Source organism: Glycine soja, chromosome 20 (genome assembly GCF_004193775.1).
Source record: "Glycine soja cultivar W05 chromosome 20, ASM419377v2, whole genome shotgun sequence".
In the NCBI taxonomy this organism is placed as follows: Eukaryota; Viridiplantae; Streptophyta; class Magnoliopsida; order Fabales; family Fabaceae; genus Glycine; species Glycine soja.
In genome coordinates this window covers 27,195,082-27,222,990 of record NC_041021.1, presented here as the reverse complement: position 1 = coordinate 27,222,990, position 27,909 = coordinate 27,195,082, and the positions used below count along the sequence as shown (strand labels likewise).

Sequence of the window (27,909 nt, the reverse complement as noted above, 5' to 3'; positions counted from 1 at the left end):
CGAGGCGCAACTTGTTTGATCAAATCCTTCAGTTCATCCATGGTACATCCGATGGGAATGTCAAAGTTTTTGGGATTTTTTCCTGTGAACGAGTAACCTACAAATTCATTTTGGCGTGACATGTTCCACCTCCCATTGTAATATAGCAGGGCATCATGAGTAGGGGTCATAGTAGTTTCAAGTAAGTTTAAAATACCATCTGGGGTTCTAGCAATGCTGCATAATAACTCAATCAGACCAACAAACAAAAATTCATGATTACACATTAACATTGTGTTAACATCAGCATCATCTTTCAGTTGCTTACATTGAAACCGAAATTGATTACCTGCATACGTGAAAGGTTGCCGGTAGTAAATTTCATCCAAAAATTGCTTGTCGGTTAGCTTAAGTGTATTCTGGTTTTTAACGTTTGAAAATCACACCCGTTAGGTACTCGAATGGGAACTGGAGTGGAAGCTTGGAAGGAAACACCACTGTCGTTGTGAACAATGGATCCATTTGGAAAAATATAACCTAATGTGGAGTTCACAACTGTCTGACTACTTGTCTCTCCCAAGAATGCCATAGTTTTTTGTAAGACTTGGGTTGATACTGAAACTTGTGCTTTCTTACAAGGTTAGGTTGTGCCATATATATAGATGAGTTTTAATATTAGTGCTGCATTTTTTAAAGATTGAAAATACGCATGCACATGCTTTCTGTATGTGTTGTCAACTACACAAATGACATGACATGCTTTAGCTTGCATCAGATCTGCATGTGTAGTCATGTTGTGCAGGGTCCTTTCACGCGCTTTATGTTAATGCAGACAACAATTTATCAAACACGGTTTTCCACAATGTGTAGTCAAGTCAGACAACGATATATCATACATGCTTTTTTAGAATTAAGTAATAATTTTGTTGTGGACGTAACAAATAAATTACATGTTCAAAACGATCAGGCATTTATAAATTACATGTTCAATCATCATTTAAGTCAACATAGTCTCTCTTGAACATCACGAAGCTCTTATAATGCTGCATTATGCTAATATATGGATTTGGCCATGACTTCGCCTGCGGATGACAATTGCTAGACCATAACAATGATACAGGCGGTAAGGGACAACGTTCTTTTAAATAAACCTGTTGTGTATACGAAAAAAATGTTAACTCAATCCTACAAAAGTCATTGCATAATCATAAAAAAACACACTTCATATCTACAATGTACCTCCACAAAATGATTGTCATACACATGACCGATACGAATTATACGATGCAATGAAGAATTTGTCAACGGTTGACTTCTAAGGGGAAAGAATGTCATGCTTTGTTGTTTAGACAAGGATACAACGATTACGTTATACCTTGATGCAATGACATGTCCCATGTCCGTTATATCCATCCACTTATCCGTTGTCACCTGAATAAAACAAATGTACACGTCAAACTTAATTTCAAACTAAAGTCTTAAAAATCAAATTCATAAATTACATACCTTGGTTAACCCATCAACAAGTAGTGACATCCTTAATTCCTCATATCTCTCCGTGCCACCAAAGAGCTTGATATAGTCTTTTGAGAAATTGGCAAGTTCTTTAAGCAGATGGTTGCGGACCACCGACCAAGAGTCTTGACCTATACCTAATAAACTGGCAACCAACCGATATCCACAGTTACCATCACCTTTGACATCAACAATCTTATCAATGAAGTCATGCATAAATGGCTGAAACTGGTCCAACATGGGCATCATCGTTCTTCGATTCGGTTGCTCAGAGGATGATGCAGTACGTCTCACGGACGAATTGCTATTTTGTTGTGATTCAAAGGCATGTACATACTCCCAATAAGATGGATCGCGCTTTGTTGACCTTGGGTTCCTACTCGTAGTTTTCTTCAGTGCCCCCTTTGTGTTAACCTTTGCTGGAGGAGGACACATCGAATTCTGATCAAGGTGTGCAATTTCCCAAAGTTTACTTCTTAGAGTAAACTTGCCACAAACATCAAGTTCTTCGAATTTTTGGTATATTGTTTCCATTACGTCCTTGATGTCCACGTCGGGCTAAGATAACCCTTGGTCTGAAAAACTAAGTCTCCTCCAGAACATATGAATTGAATCAAGTGGGATGCAACCACCAACATATTTGGATAGCTCACAAGCACAAGGAAGACCAAGCGTGGTTCTCACCACGCAACCACAACTTGAGGGATTCTTGCCAGCATAGTGAACACGCTCAAATTCAGCAGCAATCTGATTTAAAGCATACCTTGAAACCATTCCAAGCAGCCTCCTGTATAAGGTTTTTTGGAACACATGTCCAACGACATGTGTACTTGTTTCAAATGATGCTTTAATCTGTGTATGCTGCAACGTAATCATGTTGTTCACGGCATCCCACACACTGCATAAGTCTCCAATGCTATTTTGTAACAGTCTTTTTAAAGACGAGTGAGCAGATTCAACCCTACATTTCAAATACACAAATAAAAATAAACATATACAATAATACAATTCCATAAATTTTTCAATGTTAATAGAAATAGTTGAACAGTTTCATACTTGTTTGTTGTTGTGTTTCCTAAGTGCATCACCTTATTAGTCCAGGCGGAAACAAATTTTTCCTTGTGTGGTATTATCCATGTTTCCTTGACATAGTCAACAAATATTTGCCAAGGTGCGCAAGCTACTTCGAACTTCTTCAGGCATTCATCAAACTGTTGTTCTGAAGGACAATTAGTCAAAGATCCCCAGCAATCCATGACATAATCCCAAGCATTTTTTTGTGCAATTAGTGATTTACATTTAGCCTTCACATTCTTGTTTATGTGAAAGATGCACAACAAATTTGTGCATTCAGGGAATACATCTTTCACTGCATTCATCAATGCTTGGTCTCTGTCAGTGACAATAACTCCAGGGAGGGCATCACGATTTAAAAAAAGGCCTTGAAAGCGTTGTAAAGCCCATACCAAATTATTAACGCGTTCACCCTCCACATATGCAAAACCGGCAGAGAATGTCATCCCAGCCGGTGTCATCCCAACAAAATCGAGCAATGGGAGTCTATACCGGTTTGTTTTGTAGGTGCTGTCTATCAAAAACACCAAATTGCATGCGTTGACTAACTTCACTGAATCAGGGTGACACCAGAAGATATCATGAACCACGTCTTCATCCTTTATTCTGTGCCAATAAATATATTGATCACGTTCAAGAAGCTTCATCAGATGTTGCATTTCAAGATCGCTTCCTCTTATGGAAGAACGGAATGCACTTCTTGCATTGTATATCTGTTTAATAGTCGTACAGCTATTGGCATTGTGTTCCTTCAGAGTTAGCAAAATGTTTCTTGGCTTCACCATGGACTTCGTCATATCAGCAATAAGTGTTTTTTCAGCTTTAGTCAATTGCCCCGCATATGGATGTCCAACTAATGACTTGGCCAATTCATGATTATGCACTCCACAAATCAACTTCACCATCCAGCCTTCTCCTCCAGCCACTGGCTTGCAACGAAGCTTGAAGGGACACCCACATTTCCTAGTCCCAGTGTCTCTTCTGATAAATTCTTTTTTCCTACACTTATACTCGCCACTCCTTTCACAGCCAATTAACACAAACGTACTCCTTCCTCTACTACCTGTGTTTGTGTCTGACCTTAAAATCACTGCCACAAATCCATTTTCAAGAGCCACGGATTGAGCCCACCGCAAAACATCCTCTCGGCACTCAAACACCTACAAAATCCACATAATTTAAGTTTTCTACCAGTATTCATTTTATTAAATATATGACAAGCATTAACATTATAACCTGAGAAGTCTTGAACGCATCCGAACAATCAACATGTGGTTCATTCGCACCACATGATTCTGCATTTTCATAATCCATATCCGCTCGTTCAGACATTATTTCATACATCCACTCATCTTCATCCATCTAACCAAATCAAACAAAAAATGACCATACAAAAAAATTAGTAATTTAAAATAAAAAAGGAAAATAAATGAAAAAACAGATGCAAAAATGCAAAAACAGATGCAAAAACAGCAAATACAAAAAATAATACACTTATGGATCAATTTGATCCGTAAGCTTTTTACGGATCAACTTGATCCGGAAGCCATCCGTACGTCCGCGACGAACAAACGCCATCTGCGTACCTTGTTTGCCGCCACCGACCACCGCAAAGCTTGACGCCGGAAACTTCACCTTCACCGCTGCACTCAACCTTGCTACCCCCACGAACCAGAGACAATGCCGCAGGAAAAAGTGGAAAATGAGAATAAAGCTTTTTGAAAATGGAGTAAAATGTTGTTCCGGAAAAGAAATGTCATTTTTAAGGAAGAAAGCTGATAGGGGCAATTTTGGCATTTCAAATTTTTGCTGGGTGCACCTAGCAACACTCTTTTATTTATTGTAATTTTGGCCCAAACTGTTTACAAGACCCATGTTTATTTTTATTTTTTTGTTCAGATACACTATATGTATTGGTTTTTGTTTTCAATAAAAAAACTTTTGGCATTTTCATAAAATTTGGTGAGAGCTTCTCTTTGGGTTCCTTGTTGAACCAATCTCAAGATTTATCAAGATAATCTTTGTGGCGTCTACCCTGACTTATCTTCCTTCACTGAAAGTGGCGTCATCCAAATCTCTGTAGCCTGTATCAAGCGATCCACTCCTACTCAGGATCACATCAATAATGGTGACAATGTGCTATGGGTGGTGGTGGTTGTGGTTGTGGTGGAACGGTGGCGACAACAATGGGAGTGATGGTGGTGGTGGTATGGTGATGGTGATAAAAATGTGCTTTTTAAAACTAAAAATCAAGTTCACAAAGTATTTTTTTTTCTTGATTTTAATGATGAATGTAAAATTGCTTTGAAATTGAATTAAAAATCAATTTAACTTCATTTTTACTAAATGCGTTTGGTTTTAAAAATTAAAAACCAAAAACTTGCAACTATATCGATTAGAGCCTTAGTAGATGAAATGATGATTTTCTGTAAGGAATGAAATGATGTTTTTGAACATAGTGTAAACTTTAAAACTTTATTAAAAAAATTATTCATCTTTTTAAAATCCTAAAATCAATATGGATACAAAACTAATTACTTAAAATCAAGTGCAACAAAGGTAAAAAAGAAATGAAAATGCATGCTTGTTTAGGTTAAATAGATAACGGTAATACATAGTAATCTTGTAAGAAACAGGAGTGCATGTGATCATTAAAATAAGATAAAAATAATTATAAGCAGATGTCAAAAAAATAAAGTGTAATTAATTCATATATTATAAATAAGAATACTTACCCTTAAGTCATGGAAAAATTTTATATTCTATATTCTTTCAAACTAATTTTACTTAAATTTAATCACTCATAAACTTCAAATATTTAGAAAATATATGAAAATAAAAAATAAATTTACTTGATTTTAAAACTAAACGTTGGAAAATAAAATCACACACTATCTAGTGTAAATTAAAAAATAAAAAACAAAAGCATAATTAAATTTTGTTGTAAAATCCTTCATCCTTACCTACCCGGGTGTTGGGGGTACGTTTTCAGGTCGGTGTTTTAAAACATCCACCGCTTTTATTTATTTTTTTTTCTTTTAAAAATCATCTCATATAACCTTTAAGAAGGAGGAGTGCTAATATTTTTTATTATTGATTAAAATTTATAAAAAAAAATAAAATTTTATTAAATACCATAGGACATAAGATGTAATTAAAGGTGGCTAGTGAATTTTTAATAGAAATTAACTATTAATAAAATTGATGAATATTTTATATTAATATAATATATATATATATATATAAATTATTAAATAATGATTTTGAATTTAAGTCTTAAATATATAATTGTAATGAATAAATATTTTAAATTATTTTATTACTTATAATGATTTAATTTGACTTAAATAAAGTTATCTCACATCAAAATATTCAGAATCTTTACTAAAAAATATTAAAGCTCCTTATTCAAAAAATGAATAAACTCTACTAAAAATATTGTGCCACGTATTTTCCTTGTTCAACGTTGTTCAGGAATTGATGCTACTCGGGGAAGATCCATTTGGGTGGGGCTGGAGGAGGGTATGCCATGATAGGTTTAGGTTGATGGTGTTGCTGGTTTTGGTTGGGACTTGGAGACACATGTGATTTTTTTTTACCGTACTATACCCTCTCTCTCTTCAAAATATGTCTTATATACACTAGTTTAGGAATTTTTTCCCAAACTACACATGTTTCAAGCTTTTTATGAAAGTCGGGTTCTGGCACCCCGACTTTCCTTTTTTTTTATAAATAAGTTTATATATTATTAAAATTAAATATTATATTATATAAAATTATTTTTAATTGATTTTAAAATTATTTATTTATTAAATTAATTTATGTAACATTATTTTATAATTTTTTTAAAGAGAAATATACATATAAAGAAAAATATAAAAATTGGATAAAATTATAGTACAATTTTTTATTTTGTTATATGTAATTGTGCAGTTAAATTTATGTTTTGTTAATTTTTGAATGTTCTTGTAATTAAAAAATAATAAAATTAGTTAGTAGTATTAAAATACAATAATAAAAAGACACCGCAAAATAATATATGACAAATCTGTCATAGACAAAATACTCAAATTACAGTAACTGAAATGATACTCAACAATAATGAAACATATTAAAAATTACAATTACAACGCAAACATAACAAAACTAATGAGGATCTGAAATATGTTCTGCACAATACATGTCTTCTTTTATTTAGATTACTGATTTGCTAAAAATAGCCAAAATTTTTATTGTGCAGAATCGTTTCCAATAGTTGGATTGTGCTAACACCTTTAGCACGTCTTCATCATTTTTCAATTCTGTTATGTCATATTCAATCAAATTTTCGGAATACTTAGAATGACCTGGTTGTTGAAAGAACAATCGTCTAACCAATTGTGATCCGTGAATTCCATTAGGGGGAACCCCTGTAGGTGTAACTTGCTTGATTAAATCCTTGAGTTTCTCCATACCACATCCCGAAGGAATGCCAAATCTTATTGGATTAGGTCCAGTAAAGGAGTAACCCAAAAACTCAACTTGACGTGGTATGTTCCACTTTCCGTAATACATAATTGCATCATGAGTAGGAGTAAGGGTTGATTGAAGCAGGTTCAGTATAGCATCCGGTGTTCTAATAATGGTACATAATGATTCTATAGGGCCAACACACGAGTATTGCTCATTGCACATTAACATTGTGTAAACATCATCATTTTTCAATTGTAAAGATTGAAAAAAATATTGTTGACCTGGATCTATGAATGGTTGTCGGTAGTAGATTTCATCCAGTAATTGATCGTTGGTTAGTTGAAGGGTGTTGTGCATTCTACGCTTGAGTGTATCAAAAGAACAGTTGTTAGAAACTCGCATTGGTGTTGGAATGAGACTTTGAAAATAAACACCAGTTTGGTTGTAACTGATTGATCCATTTGAAAAAATAAAAGCTAATCTGGAGTTAGTAATGGTCTGACTGCTTGTTTCTCCAAAAAATGACATAGTAATAAGATTGAATTTGGTTTGTGAAATTATGCTGTGTGAGATTGTGTGTTTGTATTGTGTCTGTGTTGTGTTATTTATAGTTGTATGAGTATTCTGCCACGTTAATGTGTATTGGAATCCAATGTTTCTTTTTCCCTAGTAAGTGATGTAGCAGATGTCCATTATAACTTCAGAGTGAACAAAGAGATTATGAGTTGTCCATCTCATGTCAGTTTTGCACACATCTCTAAAAATTAAATGTCTCACCTGTAAAACTGACATGAAATGGACAGCTCATAATGCAGAGTGTTGTTAATTTGGACTGTGATTTTCCCATGTAATTAAAGCAGCAGACGTTCATGATGATTTTCAGAGTGAATAAAGAGATTATGAGCCGTCCATTTCATGACAGTTTTGCAGGTGAGACATTTAATTTTTAGAGACGTATGCAAATTGCAGAGTATTGTCGATTTGGATTGTGATTTTTTCCTTGTAATTAAAGCAGCAAACGTTCATAATTATTTTCAGAGTGAATAAAGAGATTATGAGTTGTCCATTTCATGTCAATTTTGTCGATGAGACATTTAATTTTTAAAAACAGTGTAGTGTAAATGACAAAGTATTGTGAATTTTGACAGTTATGTTACCATGTCAACTACTACAGTAAAAGTGGGTAAACTGAAAATTGCAAATTTAAATTTAAAGGAAAAATTATTTCAATACGTAAAGTGATAACTGAAGACAGACATAAGACATTACATGAAAATCTCAAAGAAGAAATAACTTAGACATGAATGATCCGTAGATTACCAATCCTGTTTGAATATAGGTTCTTGGGATGGAGACAGGTTACTTTCTTCGGGCCCGAAAGAGGAGTTCGTATCACTATCATGGTTTTTGAGCCAACAAGTCTTGTATTCACTTGATAAGTCCTCAAGATTAGAGGTTGAGCCATGTTGGTTGCCTGGTGGGTTATTATTGTGACAGATTAAGGCAAATAACTCCACAAATGGTAGTGATGGGTTGTTGTCACAAATGTTGAACATTTGTCGAACATCAGCATCATCTCGCAGAATAAAAGATGTGTACATATAACGTTGTCCTGGCTCAAATATAGGGCACCGAAAATGGAGATGTTGGATATGTTGTTCTTGGTCAATGTTTAGTTTTTGGTGAACAAGTTCAAGCAATTGTGTAAAGGTTATGACCTTGTCGACCATGAAAGTTTTTGTGTTGTTACTAACGAAGGTGGTGCCCTCATTAGTATTGCAAATTTGGTCGTCGTAGTAAACACAAACATATGTAGTTAGGTGACACATTGTGGTAGGGATTGAGATGAAAATTTGAAATTGTTACGAATGTCTTTAGTTGTAGTGGTATTTATAGAATTTGGTTATAGTTGAGTGAGTCACTAGTTAACTGTGCATTTAGATGAACGGGTAAATGAACACTTAAGCATATTTACAAGGGTCCATAATGTGCAAATTGCTGAGTGAAAAAAACAACTGAGTGAAAAAAAACTTAGTTGTCCACGCCACGTCAATTTTACTGGTGCGACATTAATTTTTTTAGAGATGTGTGGAAATTGCCGAGTGTTGTCAATTTCAACTGTGATTTATCCCTGGTAATTGATGGAGCAGAAGTCCATTATAATTATCAGAGTGAAAAAAATTGAGTTGTCCATGTCATGTCAGTTTTACTGGTGCAACATTTATTTTTTTAGAGACGTGTGTAAATTGCTTAGTGTTGTCAATTTTGACTATGATTTATCTCTGGTAATTGATGGAGTATAAGTCCATTATAATTATCAAAGTGAAAAAAAATTGAGTAGTCCATGTCATGTCAGTTTTACTGGTGAGACATTTATTTTTTTAGAGACCTATGGAAATTGCCGAGTGTTGTCAATTTCGACTGTGATTTATCCCTGATAATTGATACAGCAGAAGTCCATTATAATTTCAGAGTAAAAAAAATTGATTTGTGAAAATTGTAGTGTGTCACAAATATTTTTTTTTGGAGTTTTTGACGTTATTACCATGGAAAAAGTGTCCAAATCATATTTTTTTTATTTTGTATTTGTATTTTGAGGTGTTATTCTATGGAATTGGTGCACGAAATAATTTTTTTATTCTTTGACGTTCAAACTATAGAAAAAATGAGTCACAAATATCATTAATGTGTTCGACATGATTTGAAAAAAAATGCAGAACACGGGTACTTAACCATAGTTGTAAGGGTCCAAATCATAGTTTTTTTTTATTTTGTACTTGTATTTTGAAGTGTTATTCCATGGAACTGGTGCACGAAATAATTTTATTTTTATTCTTTGACGTTCAAACTATAGAAAAAATAAGTCACAAATATCATTAATGTGTTTGACATAATTTTAAAGAAATGCAGAACATGGGTACTAAAGCATAGTTGCAAGGGTCCAAATCATAGTTTTTTTTATTTTGTACTTGTATTTTGAGGTGCAAGTCCATGAAACTGGTGCACGAAATAATTTTTTTTGGATTCTTTGACATTCAAACTATAGAAAAAATGAGTCACAAATATCATTAATGTGTTTGACATAATTTTAAAAAAATGCAGAACATGGCCTCTTAAGCATAGTTGCAAGGGTCCAAATCATAGTTTTTTATTAATTTTGTACTTGTATTTTGAGGTGTTATTCCATGGAACTAGTGCACGAAATAATTTTTTTTTGGATTCTTTGACGTTTAAGCTATAGAAAAAATGAGTCATAAATATCATTAATGTGTTCGACATAATTTTAAAAAAATGCAGAACATGAGTACTTAACCATAGTTGTAAGGGTTCAAATCATATTTGATGATGTCGTTACAGGGGTACTTAAACATATTTGATCTCATTATCACAACATTTTATACTTTGATGAGGGGAAACGCCGATTACGTCGCGGATTTCAATGGGTACAATGCTTTGATGAGGGGAAATGTTGGGGACATATGACTACCAATTTGTCGGAGTCTGTTAATTCCATGTTAAAAAACACAAGATATTTGCCGGTGTCATCGTTGGTTGAGGAGACCTATTTCAAGACCGCACAACTCTTTGCTAATAGAGGTCGACAAACTTAGGCAATGATCAACTCCGGCTCACAGTATTCTGAAGTCGTCTTCGATGCAATCAATAGTGATCAACAAGAATCTAATACACACATTGTAAATGAATTCGACAGACACAATCACACTTTTATTATAACAGAGACTCAATCCCCACTTGAAACACCCAGACCACCTGGAAAGTTTAGAGTAATGTTATAATCCCAAAAGTGTGATTGTGGTGAATATCAGGCTAAACATTTACCGTGTTCTCACGTCATGGCTGCCTGTAAATCTGTCAATGTTGATCCCATGACCTATGTGCCGATGATATTCACTTTACAACACATTTTGCACATCTACGACAACTCCTTTGGTTTATTGCCACACGAATCAATGTGGCAAGAATATGAAGGAGATCAATGGGGTCCTGATCCAAGGAGAAAGAGGATTGCAAAGGATCATCCCGTTTCAACTCGCATTCCTGTTGAGATGGACGAAGACGAACATGAACGAGCAAGTAGAAAAAAATAAGAACTTTGCCGGCAACATGGTCATAGCAGAAATAATTGTCCTAATGTATCCTTATCTTAAGTTTTTCCTTAGACAAATGTCATTGTTTAAATATTTTATTGATGACGTAGTATAATGTTCTTATATAAATAAATTGTTAAAAGCTTTAGTTTTATCATTTTTAATTAAATCTAATAACATAAATAAACTAATTATATTTAGTAAAATAGTTAAATTAAAAATTTTAAAATTCAAATTATTATACAAAATAAATATTTACTAAAATAAATATATTATTATACAAAATTCAGAGTTTAAAACATATATTCACCCAAAAAATATCTTAAATAATTTAAATAATATAACAAAAATACTTAAATTTAATATCATTTTCTTAATAACAAAATTAAATTATAAAATAATATTACATAAATTAATTTAATAAATAAATAATTTTAAAATTAATTAAAAATAATTTTATATAATATAATATTTAATTTTAATGATATATAAACTTATTTATAAAAAAGAAGGAAGAAGGGAAGTCGGGGTGCCAGAATCCGACTTTCGTGAAAAGCTTGAAACAAGTGTAGTTTGGAAAAAAATTCCCAACCTAGTGTATATCAGGCATATTTTGGAGAGAGAGGGTGTAGTACGGTAAAAAAAAAACCGACACATGCTCCTCAAAATATAAGAAGAAATGAATTTTTAAGGATTTTTAACGGCTAAAAAATGGTTCAATGCATTACGAAAGATATGCCAAGCATTTTTAATAGTTTTGAATAAAATTTCTATAAATATATAAAAATACTTAAAATTCATTGACACATGATGGACAAATTTGATGAGAGGAATTAAAAATTAAATAAAAAATAATTTGAGAAATAAGATTAATCGAATAAAAGTTTAAACTAAAAATAAAAGTCGACCAAAGTTCACCAAATAAAAACATAATTTGTACCAAAAAAATATATAAGAACTACAAAATTTTATAATTTATAATACTTTAAAAAAATAAGCTTAAATAATCATTTGATTCTTATAAAATAGATTTTTGATTTTAATATTTTAAAGATTTTTGTTTTGATTTTAATATTTTAAAGATTTTTTTTTTATTTTAATCCTTTAAAAAATTTTGTTGTTGCTTTGATCCCTAGTTACTATCAAATAAAAGTGATGTGAACAATTCATTCATTTCTCATGATATTAAGAAGTATGACAAAGTGGTCACATGTATTTTTTTTTAATCATACTTTTAAATTTTCATATATTTAAGATAGTTGATGTTAGTTGCAAAGGATTTTTAAACACAACTTATCAATAAAAATATACTTGATTATATATTTTTGTTACATCTTTAGTTAACACGGTTATTTAATAACATGAATTAAATTTTAAGAAAAATAAAGGACTACAATAAAGACAAAAAGGTTTATTCAAGGGAAACAAAAACACAGTAAAAAAGTGTGTTCATAAAATATCAAATCTAACTACCATCTCTCATTTATATATTTATTTTCTCCTCCTCTTTTCTCTCTTCAAATCCAAGTTGTTTTTCTCAAGCAACCCAACCAAAACCAGCAAGCACCATCCATTATTTCCCTCGATCCGCGGAAATAAATAAATAAAAAAACCCAATTCCTTCGCTTTCCGTTATCCAAAACCAAAATGCACAGTCATTCATAGCATGACATCAATCAAGTTCTTCACTTCACAATTTCAGAGTAGCGTTCATATTTTTTCCCCTTTCCCAACACACTCCCAACACTTGCGGTGCCGCCACGTGTCCCATCGTTTTCGGTGTTAGTTTCCTTCCTTCTCAGGTAACAACAGTCACCGATCACTCCCCTCCCGCACCCAAAAATAAAAAAAAAACTAACCAATTTTTCTCTCCGTATAAATAACACCAAATCAAAAATCAAAACCATCGTGAGGGATTCTCTTTTCAACCACCGTCATCAGGTTTCTCTTCTTTTCTCGCGCTTTCTCTCCGATTTTCTCGGGAAAATTCGAGAAATTTTTTGAATTTTTTACCACTGCTTTGTGCGCAGCGATCGGATTCGGATTCGGACTCCGTCTCGGGAAAATTCGAGAAATTTTTCGAATTTTTCACCACTGCTTTGTGCGCAGCGATCGGTTTCGGATTCGGGCTCCGATTTTCGCCTCTCGCGAAGAGCTTGGGTTCATTTGCACTAATGGAGGGGAAGGAGGTTTGCGCGTCGGAGTCGGCGGTTGATGGAAGCCGCGACGTTTGGAGTTCGGAGCCCTCGCTCGCTTCCTCCGCGGATCACCTCGTTGTAATGGTGAACGGAATTCTCGGACGGTATAATGCTTTACTTGGATTTTGAATTTTGATGAAATGCTGGTGCTGTAGTTCAATTTGATTTGGTGTTGAGGCTTTGTGGAATGATTTTTTGAATTGAGTACTGTTACTTTGTGGGTTCCATTTGTGTGTGTGATGAAATTAACTGATTTTGAGGTTGGTGTGTTAATTGTTTGTTCTTGCAGTGAGACGGATTGGAAATATGCTGCGGAGAAATTTGTCAAGGAGTTGCCAGATAAAGTGTTTGTTCACTGTAAGGCTATTTGAAAAGCTTTGGTGATTGTATTGTTCTGGTCAAAACAAGAGATTAATGGTGTATGAGATTATTTTATTTATGTTCACAGTAAGGTCTTTTAACTGTTGTGTTGTCTAATCACAAACTCGTTTATAGATAGTTTATTGACTTCTATAGTTTATAATTATTACCTTAAAAGTCATATCAATGATGATTTGTGATCAATTGACCGTCCCAAGACTTTAACAACTGAACTCTTCGTACTCAAAGGATACTGTGGTTGTAATGTCTATGGCCAACCCAACTGTGATTTGACCTCTTGAATGTTCGATGTGTTTTGGTGCAATGTTATACTTGCAGCTTCTTTTTCTTTCTTTTATAGTGGAGAAGATATCTTTCATTAAGAAGTTATTCAAAATAATGTATCAATTTTTCATTATGGATTGTATTAAGTTTGAATGTTAATTATCTTTCATGTCTCTTGGACCATTTTGTATGTCTGCGGAATTAGTTGACTTCATTCTTCTGGGATATTAATTTTTTCTGGAATATTAATTTATTCTGGAAACTAGAATGGACTTAAATTTTGTATATTGTGCTTGCTTTTACTGTTTCCATCTTCTTTCACCCAGGTAGCGAACGAAATGTGTCTATGCATACACTAGATGGTGTGGATGTAATGGGAGAGAGATTAGCAGAAGAGGTTAGTATATGACTATATAGGAGACCTGTTTAATGAATTTACATGTCATGTGAATGTCAATTTTCTCTAATTTCTCTAGATTCATTATCTGTAGATTATGTTACCTAATCTTTGTCACTATTAATAATAAATGTTATTGTGCTTATGATAGACAATAAGGAATACTAGAGTATTTAAGCAAAGGAAAAAAAAAAAGTAAACATTGTGTCAGTATAATCCTAGTATTATTTGATTATTGAAGTTGTGTAACAAATCATATGAAGTATACTGCACCAAATATTTCTTTACATATCCTCTCTGTCATTGATAAAGCATAACCTGTACAAAGTTTTTTACATGGAGCTTTTCATAAAATGTTTATCAGTAATTTATTGGACAAGAAACTCTTTCTACAGTAATATTCTGGAAGGATATAATGTTCCCTACTTTTAGACGGGAAAATCTGAGTCTATATATTTGGAGAAGGGAACTTGAAGTTTGTTCACCAGTTCAGCAGTTCAACTAAGAAAGCTGATATGCCAATTTCTGATGTATGTTGGAGATGGATAAATTTAATGTGTTATTATAGGTTCAAATGGAGTCTGTCTTAACCAGAGAAATGTAATATTTGAGATCTTTACTAACTTGATATTGGATACATAATCACTGTTGCTATGGACAACAACTTTAACACTTAGGTACTTGAAGTGATTAAAAGAAAGCCAAATATGCGTAAGATATCCTTTGTTGCACACTCAGTTGGAGGATTAGTGGCACGATATGCAATTGGGAGGCTGTATAGGCCACCTGAAAAAGGATCAATGGCGGACTCATGCAATGACGAAAGTAAGGAGGGCTCTGTGGGTACAATTGGTGGCTTGGAGGCTATGAATTTCATTGCTGTTGCCACACCTCATCTAGGATCAAGGGGAAATAAGCAGGTACTGACATCTTGAATGTTTCTTTATGTTTCCCAAATATAATGATAGGGATCAAAAAAGCTTTTGGCAATGTAATAAATCTAGCTCAGCTTAGTTTCCAGATTCATTGTATATACATTAGGTAGGAAAATTTTGATCTGCCAAGGAAGCACGAGGCTTATTTGTCACATGTAATACCTATAATACTTTATTATGCAAGAGCGAAATTGACTTTAATCAGTAAGGTAGGGGTTTGAGTAATTTATCTTTTGTCGTATGTATCACCAACTTAGAAGTATTGAGGGACAAGCCTTGGTGCAATGGTTAGGTCTTTATCCTAGTTTTCTTTCTTTCTTGTTTTTTTTTTCCAAATCAAATTGTCCATGTAGATCTATGTTAGGTAACCCCCATTAGTAGTTAGTTACAATAGGTTAGTTAGCTATTTGTTAGTTATATTAGTGAGTTAGTTTGTTTGGGCTTGGGATAATTAGAGAAATAAGGCATGCTGCCTATAGATAAGATGGGAGATGAAGAGAGAGAGAGGTATCTGACCATTTGTGATTGTGGCCTTTGGGAGGTGCAGACACTCAAAGTTCTGCAGGTTAGGCAATTTATTGAGGGTAGAAATCTCTTTAGTCTTTCTAATAAAATACCTGGTTTCTATCAATCTGTTTACTCAGCTAGGTAACTTATATTTATTGTCCTGTCAATTTCATGCAATTTATACTGTACTGTCATCCTACAACTCGTACCCATATTCTACCAAACCAAGAATTAGTGTTGGTAGGTACTCTTTACGGCCCAGGAAGAGTACCCTAAATCAATTATAAATGGATGAAGAATATATATCTTGCACCTTGTGATCTTTGGTTCAATAACTGATGGAAGTAATACAAATCAATAATTAAAAGTTACAAAATTAACCTGCTTCTGTTGGGGTGAAACTAGACTTTTCCGGTGTAAATAATTTCTTCCTATCAGTGTTCTCTTTCTTTCTCCATCACATTTGTCCTTTATAGCAAATGATTATTTATGGATTTCTTTTGATAGGTTGTTATGAAGATATTTTTAGAGTATGCTGCAATACATATATGTGTTTTGCACCAAAAGTGTTCTTGTTGAAATTAAATTCAACATGTGGGATATCTATGTGTGGCTTTGACTTCCCATCTATCTGGGATGAACATGAAGTTCTTGCATTTGGCTGAGATATTTTCATGATACTAAAATCACCTCCTTCTACTTGGGTATTTAAATATGTGAATGGTTTTTGAATTTCAGGTTCCATTTCTTTTGGGGGTACCTGCTTTTGAGAAGGTTGCTAGTTGTGTTATTCATTTTATTTTTAGAAGAACAGGTCGGCATCTTTTCCTTACTGATGATGATGAAGGAAAACCTCCATTGCTTGAACGCATGGTTCAAGACTACGGTGATTTGTATTTCATGTATGTTTGTTGCTTCTTACATTAGTTTCCTTTTATATATGGAATTTGTTGAGTCTGATTCCTTTAAAGAATCTTCATGCCTTCTGATTTCTTTGTGCAGGTCTGCATTGTGTGCTTTCAAACGCCGATTTGCATATTCAAATGTGGACTATGATCGTATCCTTCTTATTTGCTTCTTCTTTCTACTAATTCTATGTGCATTCAGCTTTCTTCATTGCATATTCTTTTTTATGGTTTTCCTTTATAAAAAAAAAAGATATTGTTGGCTGGAGAACATCATCCATCAGACGTCAGAGTGAACTTGCAAATGTATGTATATTTTCTGACTTGTCTTTTTGTGTTGCCTGATTTAATTGGTCACTGTTATCATATAATGATGTAAAAATATTTGGTTGGTAGTGGAAGGATACCATCAATGAAAAATATCCACATGTTGTATATGAAGAGCATTGCAAAGCATGTTCTGATGCTGAGCAGTGTGACTCAACAGAAGATTACAGCTATGACAAGATAGAAGGTTTGCATCTTCTGCTCTTTATTTTTATAATTAATATAAAGTGATGTTCACCTTATCTGCAGTTGTTGTCTTGTAAATTTTAAAAACTCTTTGGTTTCTTGGTTTTGAAAGTTCAGTCCGTGTAGTTTTTGTGTGTTCCACCACACCATGTGCTGTTACATCATTGACCTTCCCTTTCTTTTCTGCTTCTATATAACTTTTTGGCCAATCAGTTCTGTCTAGAATACAACTGATATTAATAACCTAATGCTGTTGTTCACTAAATGTTGTTATTTTCTTTGTCCTGCTGTTGCAATATTGTCTAAAATTTTGGGATTTTCTTTGTCCTTCATTTTCAGATAAACATCAAGTCTATTGAAATTATAGTGGTTTAGGTAGGGATGATGGAAGGGAAAAAAAAAAAGGAAAAACAAACTTGAATATAATATTGATATATGGTGAGTAATAATTACAAATAATTAAAAAAGTACAATGCACTAACCTCTATTTATAGTAGTAATAGACTACTAATCCTAATCAAATAATGAATAACACATCTTTCATGGAGGGAAGCCGAACCATGAGAAATGGTAAACAATTTCTGGAAACAACCCTAATAAAAAATGACAAATTTCTTTCTAGAATCCCCTAAATACTTATTGGGGTCGGGCTACATTAGGAGAGACCAAAAAAGTCCTCACACTAGATGATTCTCCACTTGTTCTAAATTTGGTAGATCCCAGTATTTTTTATTGATCCATTTATAATTATAGTTGGCTCTACGAAATAGGATAAGATTTGGTTGTTATTGTTGCCGTTGATCTTGCCATGTATAATTAACATTGCTTGAATTTGGGCTATAGAGTCATGGAGATCTGTTTCTTTATATTATCTTATACTCTCTTCCAGCTGTAAGATTTCTAACTCGAATGAACACTTGCAGAGGGGCTTGTAACAGGCTTATCTCGAGTGTCTTGGGAAAAAGTAGATGTTAGCTTCCGCAATAGCAAGAATAGATTTGCTTCTCATACTATCATTCAGGTCTGTGTCTTGCACTGCCCTTGTTATCACCATGTTTGTTTGTGTGCATATCCTTTAAATTTTGATATATGGCTATCTGGATGTTTGGATTTACGTCCTAAGCAGTATACACTGTCGCGTATTGTGTAGTTTTTTATGTGATTTTGAATACATGAGCCTGTTTAGATAAACTTCTCCAGAAGTACTCCTAGGAGATGAAAATAAAAATAAAAAATAAAATGAACTTCTTCATAAGCTAAAATTAACTTATGTATAAGCTTTCTCATATTAGCTTCTCAAAAAGATGATTTCAAATATGCATAAGCTAATTTTAAATTATAGAGAAACTTGTTTCATTTTTCTTTATTTTCTTCTCCTAGAAGTGATTTTGGAAAAGTTTATCCAAACAGGTCCAGAGTCTTCGAAGCTGTTCTAAACATCCACTCTATCATAAATCATAATTCATCACTATTTAAACTCTTATGGTAATACATTGTTTTACATGCTTATGTTCTTCCTCTTTGTTTTACGAATGTTTTACAGGTCAAAGACCAAATCACCCAAATAGAAGGTGCAGATGTTATCCAGCATATGATTGATTATTTTCTTGTCTAGAAGCCTTTTTTGTCTCTAAAGTGTGTTCCCTGCTTGGGAATATAAGCTTCTCATAGGTAAAATCTAAAATGACTACGCTATTTCTATGTAAACTGATTGATACTCAATAATTGAATTTATCTAAAATTGAATTCGTTGCAGGATGGAAACAATTGGTTCCCCGAGTGTTAAAGTTCTCCATTAGTTGCTATCCCACGTGGTTTCTAGTTGTTAATGTCGTTTCCTAACCCAAAAAATAGAAGAAAATTAATTTTTGTTCATGGATCAACATTTACTATGTGTACAGAACTAGTCGGGGAATCCGTGGAATGCACGGGGACAATAAAATTTATTTACCCAAATTTCATGTATTCCATTTTTCATGTATACACCTTAAAGGTTATATATATGAATTTAATTTATATGAACTAACAAATATTTTTTATGTTATGAATTCAATCACATTGATTTGTATAGTAAATTTGTGATTTTAATATTTTATAATAATAACTACTTTGAAAATCAACCGATGATTTTTAATTATTTGACCATTGTAAATATCTTTACAATGACGGTACATTTGGCACACATCATTCTCGACTTTGGCAATTTGATTTAGTATAAGAAAGCATAATTTAGTCATATTATATTTTAGCATTGATTTATCTTTAAATTTATCTTTTTTGCACACCTTATGCTTAGGCTAGCATTCTTTAACTTAATGGAATTCTTAGCCTATAAAAATAATCCTTAATTACCTTTTCCTTTTGGTTAATTTTCAATTTAATCATTAGGGAATTATTGATGAAATGCCGTGTTGTTAAATCACCTGCGTACCACTCCGATCAAGATATTAAGGAAAATAATCATTAGTATGAATTTACTAGCACGACAGTCATGCTCATGCAGGACCTGCGTGACATGATTTCTTTGCTTTCTTTTTTGTTTTTGATGGAATGTGACTTGATTTCTTAATTTTGACATTTCTTAACTTAATTCACATAGAACTTGTTTATTATTTTTATGTTAATTACTTGGGAAAGTTGTATCAGATACTTTTTTTTGAAGTTATTAAAACTTCATTAAGTAGCTTTATTTTTATAAAAGAAGAAAAAGCATTATTTCTCATATTTCCTTATTTTCTGTATCATTTATCAATTAACGAAGATTTTATACAAAATATTTATGATAAGAAAAATGCTATATGAATTTGTCTTTCGTCAAAATCACACGACCTGCTTGTATCAAATTTTATCTTTATTGTTTTCAAATTTTTTTAATCAGGATTTACTATAAAAAATCACAATCGTTTATTTCACTCTTCATGTAATTCATGTGTTTTGTTTTCGTAACAGATAGCACAGCTTTATGATAAATTCATGCCCAAAATTTGTCTTGACTCGACTAACTTTGATGCCACCTTGAGAATTGAGATGGAAAGACAAACTCCTTTTAAAAGAATTGGCTGCCCAACAAACGGAGTCCGTGAATATTTTACCTAAAATTATAGAGGAGATTAATTTTGATGCTAATGCAATTTAATGGTTTATTTTCCTTGCTGACAAGTAACATTATTAATTGAATTTCTACATGTCCGCCTCAATTTCCTACTAAAGTCCCTATAGGCTAGTTTGGAAACCTGCAAATATATTATTTTCTTACATTAAAAACTACAGGATAGAATAGTCGATTTAGTTCCTAAAAAATATGAAGTCTCTCAATATTAATAAACTAAAAAAATTCTTGAAAGTAGCTTCTGCTTTTCATATTCATCTTTCGTTTCAAATAGGTTCTTGCAGGTTATAATGAAAATAAAATTTGGTCTCTAAAAATTAAATTTCTTTTTAATGATATCGTAGATTTATGATATATTTGACCCAATTTTCTTTGAACTTTAAGTTGCTTTTAACCTAAAGATAAAATGTCAGTTTGCTTAAATTTATTAGTTAAAATAAGCGCTTATATTAATAAAATAAACAGATTTCTATTTTTTTAGTGTATTTGTCTAAACTACTTTTGTTTTAAAAAATAGTTTCTTGCTTGTAAAATAACTTATAAGTTATTTGTCTTTACTGTATATCGAAGAAGGGGCTTGTAAAATAAGCTCTGCTCAAGCTAACAAGAAGCTCCTCACGCTAACTTTTTAAAAAGTTACTAGTTTTTAATTTTCCTTCATTAAAAAAGATACTTTTTTTTATATAAGAGCTTATATTTCATGACTTTTTTTAAAAAAAAATAGCTTAATTTCTATTTCAATTTTTATTTAAGCTTAATTTAAAAATTAAGCTAAAAATAAATTGGACCAAACATACTCTTAATTATATTTTAATAACAACATGTAAAGACCTCTAAAACGAATGACAAATATAAACGACAGAAATTACTTTCAGGACATTTTTTAAATTTTTTAATATTTAAGGAATAAATTAAAATTAACATACACTTTTAAGAATCAAATTGACAATTCAACCTAAACAAACCAAGGTGCCTTCATATGCCTTCTTTGACAGTCACCTACATGATTGGCTGGCTTCTAATCATACTAATAAAAATCATGGAGAGATGCACAGAAGCATTATAATTGGTGTGGCTTTGGATTTTATTTGGAAGGCAATGAATGATTTGATATTCTCTCAAAAAGTCACCACCCTGCCGTGTCAGTTGGTTTCTCTAGCTAGGAGGCAGGTGGCAAAGCTATTAATTATTCAATGCTAAAGCCACTATATTCCCCCTCCATAATATTTGTGCAGATGTCGTTTGTGGAGATGACATATGTTGGACACCTCCTGAGAGAGGATTGTTAAAGAAGGTAAATGTGGATGGTGTAGCTGGAAGAGTGGATTTGGTTTCAGAGTGTGGAGGCATTATAAGGGACCCCTATAATAGAATATTTTACTGCTTTATCTTGAAGGATGGAAGATATGAGCTCAAGTGATTAAACCTGAAGTGATAAAAATACCAAAGGGGGAGGTGGATGAATTTTATTTTCACAAACTTTTAAATCCTTTTTGAAAAAGAATAGATTCCTTTTATATAAGTTCAGAACGAAACAGTTCCGAATAAAGAACTGTTCTAAGCTTAAAACAAAAATACAAGCTATTCTGAAAAAAAAGGTTTTTACAATTCATAGCTTTGTTTCAAAAAACAAGTTATTTGTTTACAAAGTCTTTAGTGGAAAGGTTCAATTTTAACAGTATTTGTAAATGTTTTATGATTTAATGCTTAACATCAATATTAAACAAATCAAACCAATAACTCATTGGAGAGAGAGAGAAAGGAAGAATGATGTATAATGATTTTTATATTGGTTCATCCTAACCTTGGACTATGTCTAGTTCTTACTCTTTAAGATGAGATTTCACAAACATAGCCCGTCATAGTTGGACCAAAAATTACTAGATTTCAATAACCTGACAACACTCGCAATGGACTTCACACCTAGCCTCAACTAGATCAACAACACCACTAGTTACAACCTTTGCTAGCCATTGCTGGCCTTTAAACAATAAAGAGGTTTTTGTGTTTTTGGATTGCACAAATATAGATCTCTCCTCATAAAAGGATTTTCACTCTGGAAAGTGCAATTTCTCACTTTCATCTTTGATCTATTACAAATTACAAGCTTTTATAGAAGTGGACCACTCTTAGCAGAGACGGTTGATGCAATAATGTAGATTTCTCACACAAATGTCTTGGCTTGAGTTTCTCTTACTTGGAAGGATTCAACTTAACTTTATACTGCTCTTTGAATAACCTCTTATAGCTCCAAAGAAGATTGTTGGAGTGGAGCCCACACAACTACAAGCTTTTGGAACAAGTGGACAAACTTGACAATTGTCAGGAAATGATAGCTAGCAAGATCATTTTGAGGTGGTCATATCGAGGTTCTTATTCTGAAAAACATTTTTTATTAGCATTTTGAAGTAACATTAGAATGGTGAATCTAATATTAGTTGATAAAGGATCCATACTTGAATTAGATCCTTTTGATAAAGGATCCATACTTGGAAGGATTCAACTTAGCTTTATAATGCTCTTTGAATAACCTCTTATAGCTCCAAAGAAGATTGTTGGAGTGGAGCCCACACAACTACAAGCTTTTGGAACAAGTGGACAAACTTGACAATTGTCAGGAAATGATAGCTAGCAAGATCATTTTGAGGTGGTCACATTGAGGTTCTTATTCAGAGAAACATTTTTTATTAGCATTTTGAAGTAACATTAGAATGGTGAATCTAATATTAGTTGATAAAGGATCCATACTTGAATTAGATCCTTTTGATTAAGATCAACTGATATGACTTTTTGAAGTAGCACAACTTCATCAACCTTAACATATCTTCACAACACAAAGCATTCTGAAGTAGATTGCTTCATAAAGTCAAAGTGAAGGTACAATTGCTAGTGTGTTAGTTTTCTATCTGAGGTTAGACTGTGTAATGTCTTTGACCTTTCATTTTGATGATACACATTAGGTATTCTCATGGACATCTTTAGTTTTAACTTGATTGCATCTTCTAATGTAATTGATATTCACTTTCTGATGTGCCGTTAGTGAGTGTAGCATCATATGGAAAGTGAGATGTTGTCTTCTGAGGTGCATTTTGAACCATTCTAAAGTTCAGACATCAGAGTCAGGTTCTTCATCATTCTAATGTAGACTCTGATACAACTTCATTCTAATGTTGGATGCTCTGTTTATAGCCTCTGATAAATCTTCTTTTTAAGGCCTAGAGGTCTTGTTCATTGGCATAAACAAGTACTTAGAAGGAAACATTATTTATCATACAAATGGGCTTGACGGAATCTTTTAGGTTCTTCATTCATGACAAATGTTCTGAGACAACCTTTCTAAGCACCTTGGAATGAGAGAACATGCTTGCTTCTAAAATAAGCTTGACACTAAAACACTTTAAGTAGAATGTTAATCATCACATAACTGCATCATCCTTACAATTTCATAGCTAATGGTTTATCATAATTAAAATTAGAGATGTGGATTCAAGAATCTCCTCCTTTTTTATGATGTCAAACCCTTAGGAGAAAATTTAAAGGGTGACAATACCTTTATGAGCTTTTTAGTTTTTAACTCCCCTTGGGAGTGTGCATCCATTTTGTTTCATATTAATTAGTGGGAAGCTCCCCCTCAATTCATGCATTATAACTCAAGTTAACATATTTATCATAACACAACATAATGCAAAGATAGAAATAGAAGACACAAAAAAGAATAACCATTAATCAAGATCAGTTTCATTAATAAAAATTGGATCATACAAAAGATATCAACTAAAAATAAATAAGCATCAAGCACTAAGTACATGACCATTAGCTCATGCTGCATAGTAGCAACTTCAGGAATCAAGGCAGGTTTGGCCTTGTCAAAGATCCACTCTTCAAGGCTAAGGAATTTGTCAAAGAACTCATTCATAGTTATCTGAAGTTGATCAATGTTGGAGAATAATAGCTTTTGCTCAGAATAAATTTCCTAACTTGTTTCTCCATAGAGTTCAGCCTATTTTCAACTGACCTTGAAGAGGGATTAGCAACAAGTGGAGGCAAGGGAATGTGAACATGTGGAACCTCCTCTAGAACCTTAGCAGGTTTAGTAGTGGCTGGCTTGCAAGGAAATTGAGGAAGGGGAATGAAAAAAGGTTAAGGGTTCACCATGTAAGGAATGAAGGCCACAAATAATTTTAACAAAAGTGTCAAAGATGGGAGAGTTAAAGAGACTCTGCATATTCTCGGTGTTGAACAAGGAATCTTTGATAGACCCAACATGGTCTTTAGAAGGCTTCAACTCTTCACAATTCTGAACTTCCTCGGAACTTACTTTTTCTTCAACACCAGATTTTTCAATCTATTCAGAGATCTCATTCTTTAAGATAGATGATTCAGTAGCAAGAGAGGAAACTTCCTTCTCCTTCTTCTCATTTTTTGAGGTTTCTTTTACCTCCATAGACTTGGACTAAGGTCTACTCCTAGTCCTAACCTTTAACCTCTTCTCACTTCTGATAAGATTAGTGAGAAAGGTTGAGGGCCTCTTAGCAAACCTAGTGTTTTTCTTTTATTTCTTCTCCTTCTTCTCTTTTTCTCCTTGTTTTGAGCATCCTCCTTGTAACATCCTAAAAACACCAAATAGTTATTTAAATAAACATTATCTAAATATATGATTATTTAATCTTTTAGTAAAAGAAAAGATAGACTTTTATAATCTTTTAAAAAGTAGCATAAATACTTGAGTTAAAGATAATAATAAAAAAAGAAAAAAAGGGATTGGCTTTAGTCAATTAGCCTGTGCATGTAAGCTATTAGAAAAAGATAGAGAGAGAAAACAATGGTGGTTTTTTAAAAATAATTATTAAAGATAATAGAGATAATAGATAAAGAAAGATCGGTTAAACAAATTTCAAATTACGTACAACTCTTATATAAGGGTAGACAGTTCCTTCACTTACAACCACACACATAAACGATCTCTCTTGATTTAATGAGTTGCTTAAGGACTGAGAAAAAGAAAGAAACAGGAAAATTCTTAAGACACAATTGGTAGAGGAGAAAAAGAATAACAAAGGGCATGAATTACTTGCTTCAAGATGTGAGTAAAACACTTGCCTTTTTAGAAATTTCCATGGTATGGTTCTCAAAGCATGTATTTTGTAATTTGATGCAAAGAATTTGAAATCAGTAAATTCTTGATATATTGAAAATTACGGTTACTAAACTTCTTGTTTCTTCTTGTACACTAAATTTATGGGCACTACAGTTCTTTCTTTTCTTAAATCCTTGTGATGATGTATATAATATATGCCTATATGCTCTTACTTTATATTAGACTATATTAAATTCATAAGTTAAATTACATGAACTTCAAATGCTAGTAGTTAAAGAATGAATGGAATATTTGAATGGCATACATTGAAGTAAACTCATTAATTTAATTGGTGAATCTTTTCCATTGTGTTTGTGCCTCGCATTTGGATGATTGAATATAAATTTGTTTTATATATTCATTTGACTATATATATATATATATATAAGATACTTCTATTTGGGATGAGGATGAAACTTATAATAGATACCTCCATTTGGGATAGGGAAGAGATTCCGGATTCCTTTATCTATGATGGGAAAAGAAGTGGGACATCATTGCATGGATATGAACTCATATACACTTTAAAGAATTTGAGATCCACACTGATTCTGAAAACCAAAGGGTTAAGTCTAGTGATTCCATGAATCATTGAGTTGTGTACGAGATGTTTATGTAAATAATTTATTTGTTGAGTATGTTGTGAGAATAAATTATGATTGTCTTCAATTTGATTTTTATTGGAGTGTGTGTGTGTGTGTGTGTGTTATTTTAAATTCATTGCGGATTCCATGGTTGATTTTTCAGATTACCATGCCGGCTAAGAACGACACTATTTGAAAACTCCTTTTTGGAACCTGTTTTATTCAATGTGATTATCATCTCATTATAAGTGTTATTTTTAGAGCACAAGGAAGAAGTTGCTGAGTTTGAGAAGACTTGAAGACATAGTTTTCTTAGTGACAAACGTCAAATTTACCGGATTTTCATATGCATTTTGTGACATTTATTTGACATTTTAGTTAACTTTAGGCCTTATTTAGAATCAAATTAGCTTTAAATTTAGTTTTTACTTTGTCTTAGGTAAAATTTTATGTTTTAGTTATTTTTAATGAAGTTTTTGATAGTTTTAAAGCAAAAATAGGTCATTCTGGCCAGATCTCAAGAGGCCCAAAATCAGCATAAAGATCTGAAAGGAGAAACTGTGAAAATTGAAGATAAAAGCTAGAAAAATCAAGAACAAAATATTTTTCAAGGATATATAAACAAAAGAAGAAGATAATTACTTGAATTTTGCTTGTAATTTCTTGTGATTATCTCCTCAATTAAATCTAGTTACATTTCTATAAATAGGAGGCTAGACATTCATTGTAACGGTGTAGAAGTCCTGAGTAGTTCTTAGAATTATATTTTAGACTTCCATTTACTAGATGCCTCAGTTATTCTATTAGACACTCTAGGTTTTATTGTATTATTTTTATGAGTGCAATTCCTTTCACCTAGGAAAGGAAAGGATGAACCTTGTTTCGCTTTAATTCTATCAATTCAATACTTCATATTGAGTTCTTTATTTGTTTTCATACATAATTTTTTTATTTGATTGGTCATCTTATAGATGAATTCAGGAATTGAGTTGCGCTTTGGTGAGCCTTGTTAAAACCCGAACATGAATCAAGAACTTAATTGAGATTATCTCTAGGGATAAAATAATCTTGGTTAAGACTCGCTAATTCTTGTCAATTAATGTTGATTGCTTGTGTCGGTATGTCAAAGGGATTGGGTATCGGTCAAGTGGTTTAGAATTTGTGACCATGCTAGAGCTGAGGTATAATGCATTAGTGAATTGAGGATAAGCAAAAGAGATGAGTAGAAAATTGTGAAGTTGCAGTATATACCTGATTTTAATTGAAAGACAACACGTCAAATAACATATGAAAGAAAAAATAAAAAAAACATGGACAAACAATTTGAATTGAAAGACAACATGTCCACAAAAAAGAAAACAATCCATATATACCTGATTTAGAACTTGAATGACATTAACTGCATCACTGGGTTTACTTTCCACAGAAGACCCTGTAAAAGTATAAAAATCAACCTTATATTGCATCGTATATGGAGACTATGAATAATAATTTAATCACAGTCCCAAGTAGAAGTGGTTTGGATGTGAATTTCAAACAACACATAACTAATGTATATGTATCATGTATGATATTTGATATAGGGTAGCTATAGAATCAACAAACACTTCAAAGCAGCCTCCTAGGAGCATTTTCTAGATTGTCTGATCATAAAACATGTTGAAAAGGTGTAAAAAATATCGAAATGTCAGGTTTCAAAATGGATAAAAACATTACCATTAGTCCATTAGTAGCACAACAAATAGAGTGATAGTGACAAAAACACTATACTTACCGTCAGTACGAGAAAGACTCCCCCCAAAAAGGAAAACATGAGTCGAACAATAAAAAGGGAAACAATGTAAACACTT

At 32.6% G+C, this 27,909-nt stretch overlaps 2 protein-coding genes across 2 annotated transcripts; one reads left to right on the top strand and one right to left on the bottom strand.

The window, feature by feature from the left end:
- Positions 1–965: 965 nt before the first annotated feature.
- LOC114401945 lies at positions 966–3,950 on the bottom strand. Its single transcript, XM_028364514.1, has 6 exons — positions 3,805–3,950; positions 3,700–3,728; positions 3,200–3,648; positions 1,486–1,619; positions 1,219–1,410; positions 966–1,130 (listed from the first exon to the last, which is right to left on the bottom strand). The coding sequence occupies exons 1-6, from the start codon at positions 3,928–3,930 to the stop codon at positions 966–968; spliced, it is 1,095 nt and encodes a 364-aa protein (XP_028220315.1). The 5' UTR covers positions 3,931–3,950.
- Positions 3,951–12,652: 8,702 nt separating this feature from the next.
- On the top strand, positions 12,653–19,268 carry LOC114401247 (putative lipase ROG1). Its single transcript, XM_028363713.1, has 12 exons — positions 12,653–13,070; positions 13,160–13,431; positions 13,617–13,684; positions 14,299–14,369; positions 15,047–15,289; positions 16,550–16,713; positions 16,814–16,869; positions 16,970–17,022; positions 17,113–17,230; positions 18,153–18,250; positions 18,773–18,900; positions 18,986–19,268. The coding sequence occupies exons 2-11, from the start codon at positions 13,304–13,306 to the stop codon at positions 18,842–18,844; spliced, it is 1,071 nt and encodes a 356-aa protein (XP_028219514.1). The 5' UTR covers positions 12,653–13,070; positions 13,160–13,303; the 3' UTR covers positions 18,845–18,900; positions 18,986–19,268.
- Positions 19,269–27,909: the final 8,641 nt, after the last annotated feature.